Genomic DNA, 25,314 nt, shown 5'->3' with positions numbered 1-25,314 from the left:
GGTTCAATCCCTGGTACTCCTTCCCCTAAAAAAAGAGGGGGGTGAAAATACCCACCTTGCAGGGTATTTAAAGATTACAGGTAATATATAAATATGAGCCTGACACAAAAAGCATTCAATAGATATTATTTCTAATCAATGTAGGAAAATATGGAACTGAGGGCCATTTTACATTTCTCCTGATTCATTAATTCCACCATATCTCCACACAGTAAGGAATATTAACACTTTAAAGAACCAAGAAATCATCAAATAGATCAGTCTGGACATAGAGGTGTAATTAGAAACAAACCAGTGGTCCCATCTCAGATCTGAATAGGTAGAAAGCTGTGCATGTGAAGCCAGTCACCTCTGCTGCCAGAGAGAGGACACAGCTTTCCTTTGCCTCTTGGGCTATTCCTGGACCCTCTACAATACATGCTTCAACTTTCGTCATGGATACTAGTGGAGCAGATGGGATTATCATCAACTGACTTGCTTTGCAACTGGGCTGCTATTCAGATTCTTACGGGATCAGCAACCCTGTCAATCTGAATCTTTTTGGCATTTATTAATTATTTATACAATATTCACTTACATGTTGACCTCCCAATCTCTACCCAACACAAACCTTGGAGGGTTGAATCTTTGGTGACTGAGTAGTCCCTTCTCCAGCAGTAATGACTTGTTTTTGGGGCGACACAGCTATCATGTGACCCCCTTTCACAGTCACATACTGAGGAAGTGGCGACTGGCTCGAAGCTCCTGTTGTGGGCACATGAGGGGCTTCACCAGGTTCCTGTTTGATGATCACCTTGTAACAAACATGACAATGACACTGAATTAATATCCCATGGGAAAAAAAACTAGCATCTGAATAGATTCTGTTTGCAGGGATTAATGAATCAATGAAACTTGTTCTGGGTAGAAAGATTACTGAGAAGGGTAAAAAGACTGCTTAAATACAGTATACAAAAGCTACTAAAGGGACCAAAAGGCCAAGAGCAGTGGTACATGCATATAATCCTAGCTACTTGGGAGGTGGAGGCAGGAGGATCTCAAGTTTGAGGCCAGCCTGGTCTCAAAATGCTGTCTCAAAATAAAAAATAAAAAGGGCTGGGAGTATAGCTCAGCAGCACAGAAACTGCCTAGTACACTTGAGACCCTGAACTTGACCCTGTGCTTCCGTCATTTGTTTTAGAGATTAGTAGAAAAATAGCACTAAAGAGAAACAACCTAGTTTGTGCTCTCTGAATTCCCTATCTTGCTGGACTCCAAGGAAGTGGGTATCAGTAAATAAATAGAAACATGTACCAGAACTAAGATCTGGTTTCAGAGTTGAAACATACTAGAAAGTAACATGTTGTAGAGGTAGTCTCAATCAATTCTAACATGCCACAAAAAGAATTATGTAATAAGACCATACAGACTCAATACTCACTTTTGTGAAAGCTCCAAGTCCTCCAGTAATAGGTTTGGGGCTCTGAACCTTAGGGTGACTCCCAATTGGGCAAAGAGGTGGCATAGATGCGAATAAAGAATCCTCTTGCTGTGTGTATATAAATACATATTATGCAATCAAGTCAAAAAGAGTGATTTCAGAAATTCTAAGTCATCTACATTTAATACAAACTGTGATGCTCTGTAGCAACATAAACAATCAAAAGACAAGACAAAAACAAAAAAACAAAACCCCCAAACTCTTAGGGATTTTCCAAGCCTCTATTTCTATATTTTAATCTTGTTTTAAAAACCAAATGCAAAGAAAAGCTACAACTTAGCAAAGCTACTCAGATGTATCCTGCTGCTGCTGGGGAGACTCCTACGCTACACCTTCAGCTTGCATGCCTAGCGCCCGCCAGAGAATAAACTATTAAAGGACAGGCACTGCATTTTATTCTTTTCTATTTAGCCAATTCACTAAATAAATTAATGGTTGAAACAGGTAGTTGTTTTAATATATGTTCTCTTAACATAACTTCACTTGATTTGTGAAATTCATTCAATACTTAGAATACAAGGGAAATTTTTTCAGTAAGGACTTACTAAAAAAATGTGAAGAACTTAATTAGTATACGCAAAGACATCTTTACAATGTCGGCATTCAGAACTACTGTAGATGGTCTCTAATTCTCAAAGACAAAATGCCAATCTCAGAGGCAATTTGCCATATTTAGAATTTTAAGAAAAAGAAACAAAAGTTAAGAATATTTCTTGACTGTGTAATAAAAAGATCATCAACAAACATCAAAAATAAACTGACAAGAGTTAAGACCTTCAAGGAAATTAATATTGTTCAGATATTCATCTACATGCTACTTGCACACTGCACAGAACTTAGGGGAAACCAGCTTTGGGCCAGGAAACTATTCAAGATTATCATTACCATGTGTCTAAATATAAGAATTATGTTCAGCACACATCATATAAGAGACAACCTTCACATTCTCACGGTTTTTCAGATAGGAGTTGATACTCAAATGCTTCAGATTTAAGGGAGCCCTAACAGGGAAGCTGGGTAGTTTAACCACACAGTGGGGAAGTGTCTTTGCCAAATGGTGAGTGGATATTTAGCACTGTGATCTGAACAAGTCAGATCATTTGGAGTTCCAAAATTCTGAAGGACTATTCACTCTGAAGAGGAAGGGAAAAAACTTGTGGAGGTAAGAATTATTCTCAAATAACTAAAAAACTAACATGTACAAGACGAAATATTTCTATTTTTGGTAGTCCAAACATGAAAAAATGAAAGGTGTCAGACAAATATTTTTGTAAGAAAATAGTTTTTAAAAAGTCATCTCCAGGGGCTGGGGTTGTGGCTCAGTGGTAGAGTGCTCGCCTAGCACGCATGAGGTACTGGGTTCCATCCTCAGCACCACATAAATATAAAATGAAGATATGTGTCCACCTAAAACTAAAAAATAAATATTAAAAAAAAGTCATCTCCATCAAAACATAAATAAGTAAGGTCACCACCTCACCACACTGTTTTCAAATTGAAATGGGTAATTATTTGATAGAAATGTTCAGAAGCATTTTCTACACTAGGAAAAGACCAAGGTGAGGTAGTAGAGTCTGCAGTAGATGACCTTCAAAATAGTTATCAGCAAGAAGAGCCTAATTTGTGAAATCTGCATCATCAGCTGACACTCTTGCCAAGGCTGTGTACACTGTCTGTACAAACTAGCAAAGTGCAATGCATACGAGAGCTTTACCTTGACTGTAGATGTTACAAAACTACTTCCATGAATTTTAGGAACAGGGGAACCTGTTCCTTGGGAGACCTGAGAAGCTGTGGGGAGCTTGTTTGTAGGACTTCCTGTAAGCAGGGCAGATTTAAAAATGAAATACAAGGTAAAATTTACAAAAGTAATTTTAAACCATTTTCCACCACCCTCCTCTCTTTGCCATTACTTATTTTTCATTTTTAAGGGTTGAATACTTATAACCCTGAAACTTTTAAGGGAAAAAAAGACTTAAGAATTCAGAGACAAAGTTGACCACAAATTCAATCTACAAAGAAATAAGAAGTTAGTAAGTACGAAGAGAAGAAAAAGTAAAGTACACATTATATACTCTACTCCTTACATAAGAAGAGACACAACAACATAACGGTATTGGTCTTTTAACAAATGGGCCAGAATACAAAAATTCAAGTAATGTCAGCTTCTACAAAGTAGTTTCATTAGAGATTATACCTAGTGAAACTACTTTGTATAATGTCTTAGTCTACCCTAGAATGCTGCCTACATTAAACATTTTATGCTTTGCCTGTGCAACTGTCTGCAACTATGTGAGTCTGATGAAAGTAAGTCACATTATTAACAGTCAACAAGTTGAGACCTAAAATGGTATTCAATCACCTACTCCATTTCCAAAACTATCTCTAAAGATTTGTGGCTGATTCCCCAAACTAAGCATCCTGAAAATATATATATATTTAACATTCCTAAATATGTTCAAAAAGGTATTAGGTAAGCCCGGAAAGCAGTATTTTTTTTTTTTTAAAGTTCTGCAATTAAAAATCATTATGGTACTTATTTAGCTTTTCAAAAAACAAACAAAACCATATAATAATGTGCATTAAATCCAAAAGATTAAATTAAAAAAAAGCCTCATTACTTTATAATCATCCTTTTTTATCTCATTTCTCTTTTCCTGTTTCCCTACATCAGTGAAATTTACAGATAGGAACATGTGTATTTATAGAGGGTAAGTGAAGGGAATAAATAAAACAATGTTAGTAAAAGAACATCAAAAAAACTGAAAAGCACTATGCAGTCATATGCCATTGTGAAGACAAATATGGTGACTCCAAAGACTTGCTCTTCCTACTAGTATTCTCTTTTTATAACTACAGGTTTCAATTTTCCTCCCAAAGCAAAATGTGTCTTATTTGAAGATAAGTAAATATCAAGTTGCTTGGGAAGAAATGTGTATGGTACACAAAACTATCACTGTACTAAAAGTTTAACCTGGAAAAGTCTGGGGCATTTACTTGTATTCCCCCAAAAGAACAAGAATTTCATTTCTAAATGAAAAGAAAATCAATTATTTCTTTAAAGAAAATTAATGATGGCTCATTACTTTTCATTCCTAAAATGTACCTGTACAAAAAACAAATCTACCCTCAGAGACAGTACTGATGTTACTTTATATAGTCTTTTTTAATGGATGGAAATTTTATTTTCCTATCACTTGGCTATCAAGTCATGCTAGGATTTAGTCTTTAATAAAAGATCAAATCCTCTGGATTGCACAAATATTGGCCATATACACACCTGTACTAGGAGTAGAGGCTCCAATCACCTGCCCAGGCTTATCCATGATAACGTAAGGATTATTTATAACAGAGCTGGCAGGGCCTTGCTTCACATGGACTGGTGTGGAGGTTGGGGTTCGAGGCAATGGTGATGGACTTGGCGTTGATATTGGAGAACCTTTATTAATGAAAAAGAGGAGAAAAGCAAAGCACGTTTAGTCAGTCTAAGGTAACAAGTCAGGATGAAAAAACGGGACTGTATGCTTGTGGTGCTGAGCAGCAGCAGTGATAGTATAGCTGAGGTCAGGAAGTACTGTGATCCACTACATACCCTAATCTGCAAACCAGCAACATCAGCATTATTGGAGAACTCATTAAAAAAAGATTTCAAGGTCTATCCCAGGCCTACTGGATATAAATCTGCATTTTAACAAGATCTTCTGGAATGCACATTAAAGTTCAAAAAGCAATGCTTTATGTGACAGTGGAACTGGAACTGCAATTATCTCGGCATGAAGATTCTCTCAACGTCATAGGTGGGTGTTATACTCAAAACACTAAAATCAGAGAGAAAACTAGGAAGTAGTTTTCTAGGAACCTGCTGTTTTAATTCACAATTAATTTTTAAAAGAAAAATATGAAATTCACCTACTCCAGACAAAAATCTGTCAATACTATGTCAAAGCCACAATCCAGGAAGATTCATGTTCCCACAGAGCACTCTCAAAGGGTAGTCATGAACAAACATCCTCAACTGCCTTGTTGATCAAATTTGCCACCTGCAAATTTCTCTAAACTTCAAATCAACTTCTGTGTTCAGTCTATTCCAACTTGGAAGCAGCAGGTTCCAAATCCAAGCTGGAAGGTGAAATTTACCTTAAATCAATTCAAAGATTTTATCTATTTCAAAGATATGGACCATATTCTGCTTAGCTGTCCATGTATAGCAGTAGAGACTCCTGTTTTTCCTCTTTCATTTAAGCATTATATGCAAGTGCTCTCCCTGCTTAATGTTTCAATCACCCCTTTCATGGCTCTTTTTTTTGGGGGGGGGCAGTGAACCCAGGGATTGAACTCAGGGGCACTTGACATACTGAGCCACATCCCCAGCCCTATTTTATATTTTATTTAGAGACAGGGTTTCACTGAGTTGCTTAGTGCCTCTCCATTGCTGAGGCTGGCTTTGAACTCAGGATCCTTCTGCCTCAGCCTCCTGAGCCACTGGGATTACAGACACGCACCCCTCACATCCAGCTTTCCATGTCTTTTCTGAAGTGGTAGAGAGAAAGCCATAAAGTGTATTTCTACTAAAAGTTCATAACTTTTAACATAAATGTGAAACTTCCACAAGGCAAAAGACAATCAAAATTTAGTGAAAGGGAAGTCTCAGATACTATTGATAATAGGAATGAATAATTTGCTTGTGTGGTTATGGAGACAACAGAAGGTATCTCAATTCCAACACTTAAAGCTTAACCTCAAGCCAAAAGGCCTCTAAATTTTTTCTATTATTAATTACTTTGGTTTTCACTTAGAATCCCCAAACTCAATTTCTACCTTGATTTCAGCCAGGTTACTCTATCAAAATTTTACCTGTGCTAACTTTAGGAGACTAAAATTTGACCATTTTGAGTTTCATTTCTTCATCCCATTAAAGAATTCTCATATAAATAAGTTGTGTGTATGGTTATTTATTTAATTATTTTGCTTTGTGGCAGCTGTGCTAATCAATAGTGAGATAGGAAAAGAAACACAAATACTACTTAGAAGAACTTCACTCCAACCCTTCTACCATCCAGCCACCTTTACACACATCGTCTTCAACACATCTCCTGTATACCTGAGACAATCTTGCAGCTCATGGTGATGGGCTGGAAGGATTTTCCAGGTGACTCAGGATTAGGAACCTGACTTTGTGGCACAATTTTGCAGCTTGATGCTATTGGCTGGAAAGCTGAATTGCCATGAGAACAAAAGGTAATTTTCTGGGATGTCACTTTGGTGGGTGTTCTTTCCAATGAAGATGGCAAAGAATAAAATGTAGTGTGTCTCTCAGCTTCAGTGTTGGATGGGAATCCTGTTTGAAATTTAGCAGGCAAATAATAAGTCATCAATCATTTTGAAATAGCAAAACCTTACCACTGTGGCAAAGAATAAAAAAAAATCAGTATATTATTCATATATTTTAATACCTATTTATACAAATTACTGATGGTAAAATAAATATAATCAATTACCCATTTATACTTTTTTTGGTGGAAGGTATCATGCTTAGAATCCTATTTAGTTAAAATGCTTCTGTTATGAAATTAGAAATTGAGGGCTAGGGATGTGGCTCAAGCGGTAGCGCGCTTGCCTGGCATGCGTGTGGCCCGGGTTCGATCCTCAGCACCACATACAGACAAAAGATGTTGTGTCCACCGAAAACTTAAAAAAAAATAAATGTTAAAAAAAAAAAAAAAAGAGAGAGAGAGAGAAGCGCTCCTGGCGTCAAAAAAAAAAAAAAGAAATTAGAAATTGAGGCTGTGGTTGTGGCTCAGTGGCAGAGCACTTGCCTATAATGTGAGGCACTGGGTCCTCAGCACCACATAAAAATGAATAGAAAAATAAAGGTATTGTGTCCTTCTACAACAACAAAAAATTTAAAAAAAATAGAAATCATTAACTTTAAACCACATATAAAAGCAAAAGTTTGTTATGTTCTTGCATTTTTTAATATATGAAATTAAAAATTGTTTAAATTAGAAAAGAGGAAAAACTAAAAAAGAAACCATTCATTTAATCTAATGATGTCTGATCTCATTAATGCTCAGAAAGAGGATGCAATTAAACTCTAAAGAAAAAATAGGCCAACATTTTATAAAAGAATTAAAACATTAACATCACATTAAAATACAGGCTTAGAGATAAAACTAACACCCTTTAGAATAAATTGTACACCTTATATGGTTACATATGTGAACACTTAAAATATGGTAATTATGGGGCTGGGATTGTAGCTCAGTGGTAGAGCACTTGCCTCACACGAGTGAGGCCCTGGGTTCAATCCTCAGCACCACATAAAAATGAATAAATAAAAAATAAAGATACTGTGTCCATCTACAACTAAAGAAATATTTTTTAAAATATGGTATTTGTGTACTTACATATTTATTAAATAAAAATACCATGGATTTTTTTTGATGTTGGAACATTATTTTAACTAAGATTAAATATTTAATATTCAAGTATTCTGTTAAAACAATCAGAAGCTGAATCAGAGATTTTTAGCAAAGGATAAAAATCTAATTTTTTTGGTGACACCTGCTTTTTATGTCAGTAGCACTTTATGGGGGAAAAATGCTTCTGAGAGGAGCAGAAATTTTGATATTTCCTTGATAGAACTGTGTAATACTGGCAGCATGCCTATTTATGAAAATTTAATTTCCATATTCTCTTAAGTCACTGAAGGCAGAAGTTTTATACTGTGTTGTACAAATGAGAAAGAATGGCCCCAGAGAGACCCCATACAAGGAAGACTGCAGCATTACCTTTCTCCACAGAGGTATCGGTTACTGGCTCGAGGGACTGCTTTATTGGTGAAGAAGCTTTTACTGGGGCTGGAATGGTCAAAGGCAAAGATGGAGGGGCATCGGAGATGTCCGACTCGGAGGACTGGGGGTAAACGCAGTCTTCTCCAAGAGAATGCCGATGGAGTTCAACGTCCACTACCTACACAATTGGACAACACCCTTTAGAATAAATTGTACACCTTATATGCTTACATATGTGAACACTTAAAATATGATAAGTATGGGGCTGGGGTTGTAGCTCAGTGGTAGAGTGCTTGAGCTACCATTGGGCTGATGAATCCACCATTGGGGTCACAGAATACTCCAGTCCTGTCCTAGAACATGTGACAAACAACTTCTACTTGCACCTCAAAGTCAATTTCCATTTCAAGAACTGAAGAATTTATCTTAGAATGTAATGTAGTCTGGCTTCACAGAATACCTTCAGTGAAAAACCTTTCTATTTGCTGTTTCTACTCCTTAGAACCATACTTCCTCCAAATCTTTGCATGGTTTTCTCATCAGTAGATCTCAATCAAATGTCACCTTTTCAGAGAGATCTTCCACAACCACCTTAACATATGCAACTCTCTTGTCCCCCAGCTACTCTCTTCTTCAAAGTACTTATTTGGAACTGAAATTGTTATTTGCTTTGTGTTTACTGCCTACTCTCCTCATTCTCCAAATTACGAAGAATGTAACTCCCTAAGAGTAAAAAACTATCTTGTTCATTTTTGTATTGCCAACACCTGGACCAGTGCATAGGTTATAGTAGTTGCTCAATAAATGTCTCCTGCTAATAATATAGTCCGTTTCTCTAGATAAAGATTTGACTACTAATTTTGATTATAATAGTTACTGTGGATATTATATAATAAAAACAAAAATGGGGAAGAGGGTAGAGAAAAAAGAGATCTCACACTTCCTGATTTTAAAATTTATTACAAAGTTGTAGTAATCAAAACAGTATGTGCTGGCATACAGACAGACACACAGAACAACAGAATAGAACAAAACCTCACATGTATGACCAAATGATCTTCCACAAAGGTTCCAAGATCATTCAATAAGGGAAAGGACAAAGTCTTTCCAGAAAATAGTGCAAGAAAAGCTGGTTATTCACATGCAAATGTAGTACCTCACTTTCTCTCTATATAAATTAACCCCAAATAGATCAATGACCTAAAGACAAAAGCTAAGATAATAAAACTCTTAGAATAAAACAGGAAAAGCACCATGACACTGGATTTCACAATGGTTTCTTGGATGTGACACCAAAATCACAAGAAAAAAACCCAAGAAACAAACAACAAACAAAACACAACAAGTAAATGGGACATCAAACTAAAAACTTTTGTAGAGAAATGAATCACAGGATGGGCATCAATACTTGCAAATTGTGTGTTTGATAAGTGATTAATGTTCAGAATATATAAAGATAAAGAACTCCTACAGCTCAAAACAGCAAAAGCAATCTGGTAAAAAACAGGCAAAGGACTTGAGTAGACATTTCTCTAAAGAAAATAAAATGGCTAAATACTGTATTTCACCACATAATTGTCACATCCTGTTTTTTTCAATGTAAAAACTGGTTTATAACCTTACATTGTGCAATTGTTGCATGGAATTAATTTTGTTCTTCATGCTGCTTAAAATGTAAACAGAGCAGCAAGGCAGTCACCAGAGGCACAGGAATGCACATTTGTCTTCTTGCACACTGCCAGCCATGGGCCTGGGATTCTCAACGCACACTCACTGCCAGCATATTTTAAAAGTCCACTTGCATGGTTTGTTTAGAGAGCTGCAGTGCCAAAGGTAAACACACCTTACAGGTGGCACGAAAGACAGCTCATCAGATAACAAAACCAATGATAGAGGCACAGAATCTTCGGACAGAAGACTAAAATTTATACATCCATACTTGACAACACTACAGTAAATTTTCTCAAGTGTAATATTTCGTCTATAATGCACAAATCAATAAAAACTAATGTTTAACTTTTTTTTTTCAGACTGGAAAATGTTACTAAACTGATGTATATCTATTTGGACTGTTCAATTTTAAAGTATATTCACAAATGTTCCCTGCATCCTAATCTTGCATCAAATACAGTTTAACAATACATGATTTTAAGTAATAATGGCACAATTTTTTTTTTTAAGTTTCACATAATGGTTACACCACACTCGTGCTCTACCACTGAGCTACAACCCCAGCCCCTACACCATGCTCTTTTGAAAAAGAAAAAGAAAAAAAAAAAAAAAAAGCATAAAATATGTGATGATTATAAGGTAAGCCCATGAAAAAGATATTCAACATCACTAATCACTAGAGAAACACAGCTCAAAAACCACAAAATACCACTTCATGACCATTAGAAAAGCTACTAGAAACTAAAAATCAGAAAACAACAAGTATTGATAAAATATGGATAAAAACAAACTCCATACTTGCGGAGGAATATAAAACGATGCAGCTGCCATGGAAAATATAACACGGTGTTTCCTTAAAAACTAAAATAGCACTAGCAAATGATGCAGCAATTCCACATCTACATATATCCCCAAAAGAACTGAAAAGGGGGATTCATCAATTTTTCTTTGTTGGTACTGGGACTAAACACTGGGATGCTTTACAATTGAGCCACAATCCTAGTCCTTTTTAAAATATTATTTGTTTTTATTAGTGCATTATAGTTTTACAGAGTTGTGGGGTTCACTTTGACATATTCACAAATGCAAATATCAATCCTCATTTGTTCCATTTCAATCCCTAGTTCTACCCCCGCCCTTGGTTTTTATTTTGAGACAGGGTCTCCTTAAATTAAACTTGTAATCCTCCTGCTTCAGCCTCCAGAGTCGCTAGGATTACAGGCATGGGATACCATGCCCAGTGAAAAAAGGGATTCAGTTATCTGTACATCCATGTTCATAAGAACATTAGTTATGATAATCAAAAGACAGAAGCAACCCAAATGTCCATTGATGAATGACTGAATAAACAAAAGGTCATATATAAATATGATAGAATATTCAGCCTTAAAAAGGAAGGAAGTTTTGACACTTGCTACAACATAGATGAACACTGAGGACATCATGCTAAGTACAATAAAGGCAACCACAAAAGACAAGTACTAAATGATTCCATTTATAAAGTACCTGGAGTAGCCAAATTCACAAAATAGAATGTGTTGCTAGAGATGGGGAGAGGGAGGAAGGGGTAACTCTGCTCCACACACGTGGACTTAGCTGTTTGCAAGGTGGAAAGAGTTCAAGGGATGAGCTATAGTGATGGGTTCACAACAGTGAGAATGCATTAATGCCACCAGACCATACAATGAAAAATGGCTAAGATGGTAAATTTTATGAATTATTTAACTACAATTAAACAATTACAAAGAAAAGAAACACAAAGGGAGTGAGAGAAAAAAACTTTTTTCAGAAGGAAATCTAACACTCATTTCCCCCCTAATTAAAAATGAAGATCATCCCCAGCACCACCAAAAAAAAAAAAAAGGAAAGAAAGAAGACCATAAGAAAAATACCTACCGTCTCTGCTCCAAGTGTCTGCAGGCCAGTGTACGTTCTATCCAGCTATTGAAAGACAAAGGACAGAGTGTTCAATTTCACTGTGTTCACTTACAGACCTTAGGCTAATCACAGGATCCATGTTCTCATAATGTAAACAAGCACGTCATTGCTTCAATAAAAATCCTCAATTTTCTAGCAGAAATACTGGGTAAACACAAAAATAGTCACGGCCTTACAGTTATTATATTTTTAATGCAAGCCATTTACTTCTAAAAACCTATTCTAAACACAATCCTAAAATGGAGGAAGTTTCACACCAGAAGTTTACTGTGACATCATCTATAACCACAAACTAAAAACATAGATGTCCAATAAAAGGAATGCTTAAGTAAACACGGATATTCAACTTGTGAAGTATTATGTAGCTACTAAGATGAGTTCACAAAAGTTGTGTAAATACATTTTAAATGACAGGCTATAAAAATATACATATAATATGATGACACAATTACATATTTAAATGTATGGTTATTAAGCATTCTTGAAAAAAACTTTTCATTCTTGAAAATTTAGGCATGACAGGCAATGCTAACTATTTTAAATATATTAGCATCATGAAAGACTTATTTGGGGGCTGAGGATATAGTTCAGTGACAGACCATCTGCCGACCATGTATAAGGCTATGGGTTCAATCCCTAGTACCCGCCCCCTGCCCACACACAAATAGGTTGAAAGATTTATTTTTGAGGAGAGAAAGAAGGCATAAACTGAGGGAATGTTAATAACATAAACCAAAGTTTACATTTACATAGGAAGGGGTTTACTTTTACTTCTTTTTGTGTTCCAATTTATATCCTGACATCTTAAAAAAAAAAGAAATTTGTGACAGCTTATCCATATAAACATTGTACAGTAAGACTGACAGGAAAAACATGTTTATAAGTTGGGTAGAAAAAAAGGAAAAACTAGCAAAGCCAGGGAAGGTTAGTAAACACAAGGTTTTAAAGGCTGATAAGAGGTAGATGTTATGGGGCTGGGGTTGTGGCTCAGTGGTAGAACACTTGCCTTGCATATGTGCAGCACTGGGTTCGATTCTCAGTACTGCATATAAATAAATGAATAAAATAAAGGTCTGTGCTCATTTACAGACCTTAGGCTAATCACAAGATCCAAAAAAAAAAAAAAAAAGGAGGCAGATGTTAAGCCTGGCTGAGCTCCTCACAGCCGACACAGGGAAGGCAACTCAGTCAGTCAGTCATGAGATTTTAGTATCCAGAAGAAAAAAAAGCAACATAGGGTTGATTAAGACAGGTTCCACAGATGAGATCTGGAGTTTTAATATTTTAACCTTAGCCAAGAGTAGGACTGCTAAACAGGTATGGGCAATTTTAGGTGACATTCATTTTCTTATCCCCTAGAAAATGAAAATAACAGTTTATCTATAATCTGAACAGGCATGTTTCATTCTTAGGACCAGATTTTAAGAGGGACATTGATAAAAACAGAATTATTATCAAAACAGCAAAAGGAACTAGAAAACACAGCATACAAAAAATGTTACAGAAACAAGTTTTGCCTAGAGAAAAAAATGATTTATGGAGAGACATGAAGGCTATTACTGAAATTTTTAAGTTCTTATAAATCACAATGTTGTACAGTATTATTTTAAAATCAAGCTACAACAATAAGATCAAGGTTGTTTTGTTTTGCAAGAAGAACAGCAGTTTTAAGTAAATTATGAAAAAAAAATTCAAAATTTTATTTACTAAATAAATAAAACATTTATTTGGAAGTGCTGTGCTCCATGGTAATGCTGAAGAGAGGGTTAAGTGACTACCTGCTGAGGATGCAGGGAATTTCATATATTCTGCAAACTCTTAACACTTAAGAATAGTTAGTATTTAATTCAGTATTTACAGTATCAAATACACATAATTATGTACTCTGTAGAGTAAAATGCAGACATCGTTACGAGCTTAAATAGCCAGAAAAAGTTACACAGAAACTTGAAGAATGGAAAGAATTCAAACAAATGTTTGAGGAGGAGGAGAGGATAAGAAAAAAAGGTACAAGGAAAGAAAAGCCAAGGACTTTCTATGACACGAAAAGAGTGAGATGACTGGAGAATGCTCATGCAGAGGATTAATGCAAGATAATTTAGGGGAAGTATGTTGAATCAAAACAGGAAGAACCCTAAAAAGTAGGCGGGGAGTCTGAACTTGAACATCAAGAATTAAATTATGTTTTCCAAAAAAGGAATAGCATAATGGTTCTGCTGTTTTGGACAGACTGATCTGATGATGGTGTATAGAACGGACAGAGGGGAATGGAAATGAACAAAAGAAGGCAGAACACAGACTAGCAACAATGGGAATATAAGAAAGATTGTTTAGAAAGAATAATGGTCTTCAATTGAACAAATATTTAGAACAAAGAGGTAAGAATGAAAGATCTTTCATTCTAAGAACACAGAAAAAAACAGCGAAAATGCCGGGCGTGATAGCACACACGCCTGTCATCCCAGCAGCTCTGGAGGCTGGGGCAGGAGGATTGCGAGTTCAAAGCCAGCCTCAGCAAAAGCGAGGTGCTAAGCAACTCAGTGAGACCCTGTCTCTAAATAAAATACAAATTAGGGCTGGGATGTGGCTCAGTGGTCAAGTGCCCCTGAGTTCAATCCCTGGTACCTCCCCCAATCCCTGCCAAAAAAAAAACAAAACAAAAAAACAAACAGGGAAAATGACAACTCCACTAAAAATAAAGATCCTGTGGCCAAAATATAGGTATTTAAAAGCTTTGAGGTCAATGTACAACAAAAATAGTAAAAATTATGTTTTCTAGAAAAACTGGTTAAGAAGTACTTCACTGTCATTTTATACCACTGTGTCTCAAATAATTTTCTACAGGGAACTCTAGGTGATATGCACAATAAAATATGTGAGAACCATGTAAACAATTCCCTTTATTTTAGAGACTAAATAAATTATGTTGCCTAGAGCAACATAATGTGCTATGTACAGTGATTAAAATAAGTTGAAAGAAAGCAGAACTATTTTAGACTTTCTTCAAATAGAACAGTATTCTGTCCTTTTGAATGAAGTGCCTACACGCTGTTTAATTGGGTTCTGTTCTTCTCTGAGGTTATAAGGCAATCTAGTCTTACAGTAAGTAGAAAATAACTTAAAAGTCAAGTTAAGCAGTACCATGTATCACTAATGGAGAGAAAACTTTAGTATGCCTCAGGGTTTAAAGAGGTACATTTATAAAACAAAGGTAATGTAAAAGGAATTCTATAAATGTACTCAGCTTTATTGAGTTTAATTTTGGGAATTATAAGCCACAAAGTAGGGATGCTTTGGGAGAAGTAAAATGTTAGGATTATATCACATATAGAGAAAATGAACAGATGATATTTTCTACTATACATTACAAAGAGTGTCTAGGGGGAGCACTAAAACGGTCTGTCTTCCAACTATAAAAGCTAAATATGTTTATTATATAAAACTGCAAAAATGTTAAAACAAACAGGAAAACAGAAAAAAGTATAGGGGAAATTGCCCACCAATTCATTACTTCAATAACACCAATAGTTGGTATTTTGTTTTGTTTTTTCTACCTTTTAAAAATCATGGCTAACTTCATATACATAGTATTTTGTGCTCTGCTTTTCACTTACTATAATGGTAGTTTTTCTCTACAAACAGAAAACTCTTCATAAAATATAATTTATAATGGCTGCATAATAAATCATGTGAATACATCAATGAAGAATTTCTGATCATACAAACTAGATATTGCAACCCAGTACTTTACAATTGCCAAAATATGTTTGTTTCCCTTAATCCTTGTGAGATAAACAAGCAATGCATTATTTGTCTCATTTTATAGAAAAGCTAATATTTTTTAAAAAATTAAGATTTCAATTACTTAGTCTTAAGTAACACATCAATGGTAAGATTTGATAAAAATTCAAGTCTTCACATTATCTGAACAATTAGTTCATCTTTTCAAAGAAAATACATTGTGCTAGAAAGTAACTTGTCTCCACAACCTTCAGAGGACAAAGAAGTGCTGTAACAGTAAGCATAACATGCTCAAATGATTATCCTGCTTCCACTGTCCATGACCACCTCCCTCACTACCATATGAAATAGATGATGGGAAAAAAAATATCATTTCTGGGGAGCAATGCTTTGTCACAATACCTTCAGATTATGTATGATATCTATCCGCTTGTTCTGGCTGTCCTTAAAGTGAACTTGAACTCTGACAGGAAACTCACCCCAGCCTCTTCTGGTCAGATGAAAAGGAGGCTCTCTAGGGAAAAGCAGATATTTATACATTCACCCATGTTCATGCTCTCATCCTAGAGAGGAAGTTTTCTTATAATGGATAAGTCAGAAATTCACATCCTTCTTAGAATCACTTATGTTTCCTTATGTGAAGCTAAAGTTACATGCTGAATTTCACTAAAATACTAAGTTACAAAAATTCAAATCTACAATAAATATTCCATTTTTGAATGCTTAGAGTTAATAGGTCCAGACAGTAATCCAAAGTTATTTTCATAGACGAGGGACCAAAGTTAATTGATGAATGTTACACTATAGAGCCAGAACCTGTGATTGGCATATGACAGGCACAGGCTCTGAGGTTTGTGTTCCTACCCCAGGTCCCCAAAGGCAAAAATAAAATAAATCATGAAAATGCTCAATCCGAAAGTGAAAATTTATTTGAAACTGCTAAAAAGACTTGATCTTCCCCATACAATAGCTGTGATTTTAGTGGGTACAGGAGAATGTGTATGAATATTAATTGGACTGAAGAATTTATAGTCATAATGTAATTAATTAAGGGGGAAAAATGGAAATTAGCCAAGAGTTCTGGGATTCATCTAAAATCTCAGCTACTTGGAAGGCTGAGGCAGGAGAGTCAGAAATTCAAAGACAGCCTGAGCAACTTAACAAGACCCTGTCTCAAAATAAATGTAAAAAGGGCTAGTGGATATAGCTCAGGGGTATAATGTTTCCCTAGCACATATAAGTCCCTGTTTTCAATCCCCAAAACTGCTCAAAAAAAGGGTGTGTATAGAGGTGGGTTAATGGAACAAGACTGGCAAACTATTATTAATTGCAATGGGTACAAGTTCATTATACCCTCTACTTTTGTATATATGTGAAACTTTCCATAATAAAAAAATTTAAAAATTTAATTGAGATCTTTAAGTGTTCAAAACAATATGGCTTAAGTTAATTGGGAAGAGAGGAATACCTTTAAAATAAAAATGTTTATGAATCCCTGGCTTACAATTATTGTAATAAGATAAAATGCTGATCTTGCAGGGAACAGGCACTTTCAAAACTAAGAGAAAGGCTTTCTAGAAGTGGAGAGTCCAAGGATAAAGCCTGAGAGGACTCTTAACAGATCTGAATTAATAAGCACAAAGCCAGGAGGTACCAGAATGGTGAATTCTAGATATGACATTTGGAATCATCAAGAATAAATTTTTCCTCCACATTAAAGACCTTGAAAAACAGGAAAAATCTGAGTAGCAGTCTAAAAAGTGGACAAAACAATGCCCACGTTATAAAAGAGAGAAAAGAAAGTTAAAGAATTTAAAAAACGCAAAAGCAAAAGCAAAGTACATGCCCTGGATAGAAGAAGTCAGGTGAACACAAGATGAGGTCAGAGAAACAGCATGATGATGGTAGAGGAACAGGCTTCGGGTAAATGAGAAGGTAGACTTGAGGTAGCATAGAAAGGGATCCAAGGCCAAAGGTATGGCAAGGCCCATGGTGGACCTAATAATAATAATCAATGGAAATTCTATAAATGATAAATTTGGTAATTTAAATTCCAGTAAAGTTGAGAGGACAGTCTAAACTTATTTTGCAATATGTCTCATTATACTGTTTGCATGGTCAATTGCTCTCACAATGGAAATCAGGCATGTTCTTAATTTATGTATGCAGGCTAACCTTCAGTGAATAGACAGGAAGGACTGTGGCCAGGAAAGACACAGACAAATAGCACAATTCAAGAAAAAGGAACAATGGTTTTTACAGGAAATTCTTCTATAATCATATTTTGAGAAGCAAAAAAAGGAATCTAAGAACTACTAATAAAGAAAACATTATTAAGAAAATTCTATAATTTTAAAAATATGTTATTCCATACAAGAAAGAACTGCATACCCTGAACAGAATTATACATTTCTAGATTCCTAGTAGAAGGTTAAAAAAAAAAAAAAAAAAGAAAAGAAGAAAGGTTCTACTGGAAACAGAATGAAGTACAACTCCTTGTTCAATTTATTAATTCAAACGACCAATTTGAATTCAAATGTCTTTTAGTATCACTCCTAATGACCCAGAATTCACCACTTACCGAATTCCTTGTTCCGTTTTGGAATACCTATTATAAAAATATTTACTCTACCTCCTGTATGATAGTTCTAGATATGTCACTTAGAATCACAAAGAATAAATTTTTCATTCACATGAAAGATCTTCAAAAGAATTAAAACATCTCTGTGAGTCTTTTCTCTTCAGGATGACCACCTCTTTTCCTTAGAACAGCAACAGCAAATGTCCATAGTATTTCCTTGACCCACTCTATTCTAAGTCCTTTGCATCTATTAACTTACGTAATCTTTACAACCACGCTATGAGCTATCTCCTCTGAGACACAGTGAGGTTGCATAACTAACTTGCCCAGGTCACAGAGCAAATAAGTACTTGAACCAGGATTCAAACTCAAGCAATAGGCTGTAGGGACCATGCTTTTACCACTGTGGTAGTCTAGGTTCCCATGGTGACAGAACTCTATACTGCCCAGACCACTCACCTCCAGATGGACAATAATAGTATGGCTAGCTCTTTTCAGACTGGTATAGACAGCAAGTACCCCTGACTTCTAATAAGGCAGCTTAAAATTGCATTACTATGCTAGGTAATTTGTTTTTATCTTCTGGTTTTCAGAAAATCTGAAGTTATATGTGTGGCTCATAATATATTTCTATTGAACAGTGCTACTCTAAAGAGTTTCTACATTCGACCTACATAAAACAGACACAAACGTCTTAAAGACCCTCACTAAGATCTGCTCTGGGGGCCTGATCCGCTCTGGTCAGGCAGTTGTACTATGCTCAACTTTTCTAATGCAGGGACTATGTAGTCTTTATGTTTCCATAACAGGCCCTGAGTTTAGCACACATTTAGCAACTGTCTTATGACTAAAAGCAAAGTTAACATGCACAAGTTTTAGGAAGCTGGCTAAGAGTGGTTCATGACAACTGAAACAAATGAAAAAGATGCTTCTATAGGAGCACAATCTACCCATGTTCTTCCTATATAATGTGCTGGGATGAGAAGATACAGCATGCATGAGAAACACATTTGTATTCTGACCCAAAAGTAAGATTAACCCCAAGTTTCAAGCCAGGTGCAAAAGCCATGCATCAAATTAATTTTGACACCAGACCAAAAAAAAAAAAAAAAAAAAAAACAGCTTTGAAGTCTTAAAAGAACCCAGTTATAATTAAATCTAGGACATGTGTTAATAATAATAGCAAGAGTACAAATGATAGAAAAAAAAAATCAATAAACCACATGCTAAAACTATTTCTGATAGAGAAAAATAGTAGATAACTGCAATGGGAAATTATTAGATAATGCAAGGAAGGAGGAAAGCAAACCACATGGCTCTATAATGGAAGTGAGGATTTTTTAGGTAGAAGGGGTAAAGGTGATCTTGGAATCATAAACCTGACAAGTAAGACACCAATCCCATTTCCAGACCCAGCAGTACAATGTGTATGGGAGGGGAAAAAAATAGCCACCACTTAAAAAAGAGTTCTCAAGAGAGCCAGGTTTTGTTTAAAAATTAGGAGTAAAAGGAATGTTCTGGTCAGAGTACAGAATATAGGAGATTCCACTAATTATAAGCCACCAGCACTACCCCAGCGCATTCAGTGAAGGTGTATGTGGTATCATCATATACAGATGGAAGAATACATGACAAACAAATAATATGACAAGCAAATAAATGACAAGCAAGATTTCACAATAGTACACATATTATCATTCCATTTTTGTGAGGTAACCACAAACAACTAATAGTATATGCACAGGAAAAGTATCACTAGGGATTATTTTTGAGTGGGTGGGATCATCTCAACATTAAATATTTGTGTAACACCAGAATCCTGTATTTCTTTCTATTACACATAAAAAATAGTAACATTTTAATACACATCTGTATCCATATAAACAAATTAGCTACTATCAGCTGATGTAATTAGTATGGTAACAATCTGACATGGGGTGACAATGCCTGTTCAGTGAGACAGTCATCTGCAAAAGGAGAGAAACCACAGCTAAAACTACATTGTGACTAAAGAACCAACTCTGAGTATGTCACTAATAATACAAGAATTTCCAGAGAACGTTCTAAAGTTAAACCACATTTCTGTTCTTAGGCTAAAGAACTTAAATATGCTCACCTAACTTCCACAAGGTCATTTGGTTTATAGCTGGGATGAAGGAAGAACCAAACTTTCTTGACAAAATGATTAATGCTGGGTTCTCTACGAGACCCTCGAACATATACCATCCACTTATGGGTTGACTGGTCATTTTCTTCCCTTTTATCTGGAGGTATATACCTAGAGAAGAAAAAGAAAAAAGAAATCTGAATTTTTCTTTCCTTCAGAGACCTAATAACACAATTAACTGCTCTTTAAAACAAGATTAATATTCCAGCAATATTAAACAGCTATGTCAATTAGCCAAAGTCTTTGTAGTGAGTTATTTTATTTTTTCTTTAAACATTTCTTTGGTCTAAGAGCCATCCCTTTAAAGTTTGTTTTGTTTTCTGATTAGTAGTCTGAGATTTTAATATAAAACTTGTTTTTCCTATCAGGTGGGTACCTGAAGTGGAAATAACCTGACATATTTTTATTCCTGAGCTAGAGAACCTCTAGTCTTTGAGGTTTTCACTCAGATTCCAGGGTGCCAGAACTTCAGGACCTTTTGGAGCCAATCACTGCTGCCAAGGTTAGTTTCCTGCCTTTTGAAAGCTCAAACAAGCCACTACAAGTCTTTTTGTTGTTGTTGTTGTTGTTGTTTTGTACTAGGGATTGAAACCAGGGGTGCTTTACCACTGGGCTATATCCCTAAGCCCTTTTATTTTGAGACAGGGTCTTACTAAGTTGCTGAGGCTGACCTCAAACTTGCAACCCTTCAAGTCTTGATCATAGTAAAACTAGCATCTGAAGCCCTCCCCTTCATGGGCCCCATTTTCATTTCAATGTATGAGTGCTCCTTCCTAGATTCTGGAGGAGAATATGAACATGGCCTTCTATGTTATCTTTAGTAATGCAGGGGGCCAAGCTGCCTAACAGTTCTTCAGGAGAATTCTTGTCTAGTCTTGGTGCTTTGCTCTTCCATGTATAATATACTAACTGGTGAATTTCATGAACCTTGTTGGGAATTTAGATTTTGGAGAAGAAGAAAAAAAAGTCCAAGAAACTTATCACACATAAATCCTTCCATTTCAAAAAAGAAAAGAAAGAACAGTAAATGAGTTCCCAGGAATAAGAACCCGATTTCAGCATCAATAGTGCCAACCACAAATAAATGGCAAATGCCGAGATCATAAATGTATAGAAAAAAAACAGATTTGAAAGTTAGGGTTGGAAGTAGTTCCTGAGAATTGACCACTCTCAATGCTTTCAAATGCCTCTTAATCGCATCTTCTACAAACGTCACACCAAAGTTTAAGAGGTTACTATACTGCCTCTTCTCTAGTGACACTTTGGAGAGAATGTCTTCTTGCTTATCATCTCTGGATATTAGTGGATATGGTGCAAGGCAGAATGGCACTGTAAAGAGAGGATGTACACAGGAAAAAAACAATATCCAGTTGACAAACAGGAAGCTTAGAGTCAAATAGGACCGTGCTTACTAATGAGCAAGATCACCCTAAAAGTGTTTTGGATCATGGTGAATTTTTGAAATAACTAAGAGCCTGGAAAAAAGAATTCCTCAGGCTTCAACCCACTGGAATATTACAGTAAAGGACTACCAGTGCCAATGTATTAATAGAAATGATGGCTGAAAAATGAGAAAAATCAGCTCGTACTCACTTGGACACATTGCCCACTACTATTGTTTTCTTTACAAAAAGTCGTGAAGTCTCATCTCCTGTGAGATCAGTATTCCGCTGTTCTGTTTTATGAGAGCCAGTAACACCAGAAGTATCCTGAAAATAATAATCAATATTCATTTCATTTAGAACAATTTACAATAGCACAAAACTCAGAAAATCAAAAAGTATAGAGGAGCTCAAATATTTTTTTTAAATTATAAAATTCTATGGCTTTGTGGCACCTTTGAGAGCATGAAAAAATAATTTGCTATAAATAACTGCACTATCTTATACTAAAAGTTTGTACACTATACTTCCACATGTATTTTTATTATTCACATACATCTGCTTTATATATGCAAAGAAGATGTGGAAGAATATGCAAGAAACTATTACAGTGGTTATCTCTGAAAAATGGCAATGGAAATGGAAAAATTTACTTTCTTTTTAATTTTCTGTATTATTAAAAATTTTTCAATGAGAAATAAATACAATGATTAAGGCTAGGGTTGTTGCTCAGTGGTAGAGTGCTTGTCTTGCACACCTGAGGCCCTGGGTTCAATCCTCAGCACCACATAAAAATAAATAAAGATATTGTGTCCATCTACAATTAAAAACATTAAAAAAAAAAAAAAAAAAAAAAAGAAAGAAAGAAAAGAAAGAGGGGCTGCTGTGGCTCAGCAGTAGCACACTTGCCTGGCATGTGTGAGGCGCTGGGTTTAATTCTCAGCACCACATATAAATAAATAAATAGAATAAAGGTCTTTGAACAACTGAAAAAAAATATTTTTTCAAAAAAGAAAGAAATACAATGATCAATTAAAAGTTGGACTATAGTGACAGAAAGTTACAGTTCAAATTCTAGTCCTTCCAGGTATTAACTTGTTATCTTGGGTAATTACTCTCTCTGCCCCACTTTTCTCAAAGGACATTAATAGTACCACTTTATGACTGTTTCGTATAGTTCTTAGAAAAGTATTTGATTCACAGTAAGTACTAAATGTTTGTAATATATGCATATATATAAACCACCACATATTGTATAAAAGATGTTAAGTTTCTAAATTAAGACTAATATGACTTAAATTCTTGTTCTTAAAAAAAAAAGAGAGAGAGAGATACAACAGATACAGTGGCATATGCCTATAATCAGCTACTTAGGAGGCTGAGGCAGGAGGATCTCAAATTCAAGGTTAGCCTCGGCAACTTACTGAGTTTCTGTCTTAAATAATAACAACAACAAAAATTGAAGATGTAGCTCCCCTGTAAAGTGTGCTGGGTTTAATACCCAGTATGGAGAACCAATCAGTAAAATATTTGATGTCTTACTACAGAAAGCAACTTGGAGATGCATGCTTGTAATCCCAGCGGCTTGGGAGGGACTGTGAGTTCAAAGCGAGCCTCAGCAACTTAGTGAGACCCTAAGCAACTCATCAAGATCTTGTCTCTAAATAAAATATAATAAAGAGCTGGGGATGTGGCTCAGTGTTTATGTGCCCCTGGTTCAATTCCCAGGACCAAAAACAAAAAAAGCAAGCAAGCAAGCTACTTTGGAAATTTCCTGTCACAGAACACCAGGCTGAGAAAAACCACTGGTCTAAACCAATAATGATGATAGCTGAATATTACATGAAGTTTAGAGTACCTTGAGCTGGCAATTCAAGCATTTAAGTTGGCAGGATCAAATATTAATGAATAGCATTCAATTCCATTTATTTATTGTCAAATTTCCTTCAGCTAATATAACATCTTTGAACATAAAACCTCATACAGGAAAGTGCTTAAGAGTCACTAGAAAGAATAAACACAATAGTGGAAAGACCTTTGGTAAGGTCACTGAACCATCAACCTTTAAAGGTTTCTTTCATATCTACATGAATGACATCTATCAGTTGTGCAATGCCCTGGATTCTTAATCTCTAAAATTAAAAAGACATGGGCTTAATTCTCAGTTCTGATACATCTGGGCAAATACAACCTTAACCTCATCAAGGCTAAGTTTCCTCACTTTAAAAGGAAAACAGGCTGTTTCCTAGAGTGCCTGTAGAAGATAATATGCGCACAGTTTATTAGTAAATACTAGTTCCCTCTCCTCTAGCTCCCTCTCATCCATTCAACTTTACCCTTCCAGTATTTCGGCTTGATCTCTGTTCCATGTTGTTTGAGACTCTTTCTTCCATATCCATATTGCTGTTATTATCTTTGTCAGATAAGAAGTCATTGTGCTGAGATAAAGAATCACTTTCTGAATGATTAGCTGAGGGTGTTTCTGATCTCTGATTGGTAGGAGATGACGATCTAGATGGCGATTCCAAAAATTTCTTGATAGCAGGATGATTAAAAACCATTGGATCACATGTCTTTGATCCCTACAAAAGAATGACAGCATGCAAACTTTTAATCCAATCCACTGAAAGGAGGTAAAAATGTGATCTCTTCAAACTCTTAGCTATGACGATTACATTTAAAATCCTTCAAAATCTCTACTTATAAAATTAAGGACAAACTCCTTAACAAGGTCTGCATCAACAGAACAAAAATTAAGGTGACAGCTACATAAAAGTTGTTAACACTAAAAGCTAAAGATAGAGGGTCTTCTAAAGATAAAATATGTTTAGAAGATATTTTATCTTATCTAGAAGATCTACTGCTCTTTATTTCTCTTTAGAAATAATAATACACAGAAAATAATATTTGACTTTAAAAAAAAAGTAGAGATGTGGCTCCGTAGTGGAATGCCTGCCTGGCATATATCAGGCCCTGGGTTTGAATGCCTATACAGAAAAACAAAATGGGGGGTGGCATATCACTTTACACAAACACATCAAAGGCTCTAAATATCCCTGTAAAGAAATTTAAAAATTAAAAAAGTATATGGTATAGGGGCTGGGGTTGTGACTCAGCCGTAGAATGCTTGCCTAGCATGTGTGAGGCACTGAGTCTGATCCTCAGCACCACTTAAAAATAAATAAATAAATAAATAAATAAAGGTATTGTGTCCAACTACAACTAAAAAAACAAAATATTTCTTTAAAAAGTATATGGTATAAAAATGACACCTACATAGAAGTAAAATGTAATATTTATTAAATGTTTTAAGATAATTAACTCTAATTTATAAAGTTTACCCTCAGTCTACAGGGTATTTTTCTGTATCTTAGTTACTTATATACAAAATGTTATGTTTCATCATAATGTCATACACTGTAGTTATGTTCCTAGGAAGTCTAACTTTTAAAATATATTATTTAAAAAAAACTGTTATTAAAATAATTATTTTGGTGGGAGGAAATGAGCCAGAGAGTGTTTCTAAGTCAAAACAACAAAACTATTGAATCTCAATAATA

At 35.3% G+C, this 25,314-nt stretch overlaps 1 protein-coding gene across 3 annotated transcripts in view; it reads right to left on the bottom strand.

Moving 5' to 3' along the window:
- The window catches only part of Yeats2 (YEATS domain containing 2), an 85,587-nt gene that overhangs the window by 37,218 nt on the left and 23,055 nt on the right, over positions 1–25,314 (bottom strand). For all 3 annotated transcript variants that reach the window (XM_071615146.1, XM_027951484.2, XM_071615147.1), the window contains exons 5-15: positions 24,091–24,336; positions 21,966–22,081; positions 20,322–20,483; positions 16,027–16,138; positions 11,842–11,886; positions 8,272–8,452; positions 6,582–6,818; positions 4,761–4,919; positions 3,195–3,298; positions 1,421–1,528; positions 611–793 (exon numbers count right to left, since the gene is read on the bottom strand). In XM_071615146.1, coding sequence (XP_071471247.1) covers positions 611–793; positions 1,421–1,528; positions 3,195–3,298; positions 4,761–4,919; positions 6,582–6,818; positions 8,272–8,452; positions 11,842–11,886; positions 16,027–16,138; positions 20,322–20,483; positions 21,966–22,081; positions 24,091–24,336 — 1,653 coding nt within the window. The remainder of the gene's footprint in view (positions 1–610; positions 794–1,420; positions 1,529–3,194; positions 3,299–4,760; positions 4,920–6,581; positions 6,819–8,271; positions 8,453–11,841; positions 11,887–16,026; positions 16,139–20,321; positions 20,484–21,965; positions 22,082–24,090; positions 24,337–25,314) is intronic.

The sequence above is a fragment of the Marmota flaviventris genome, chromosome 8 (genome assembly GCF_047511675.1).
Source record: "Marmota flaviventris isolate mMarFla1 chromosome 8, mMarFla1.hap1, whole genome shotgun sequence".
In the NCBI taxonomy this organism is placed as follows: Eukaryota; Metazoa; Chordata; class Mammalia; order Rodentia; family Sciuridae; genus Marmota; species Marmota flaviventris.
Note: the sequence above shows the minus strand (reverse complement) of the source record. Positions and strands in the feature narration are given on the sequence as shown.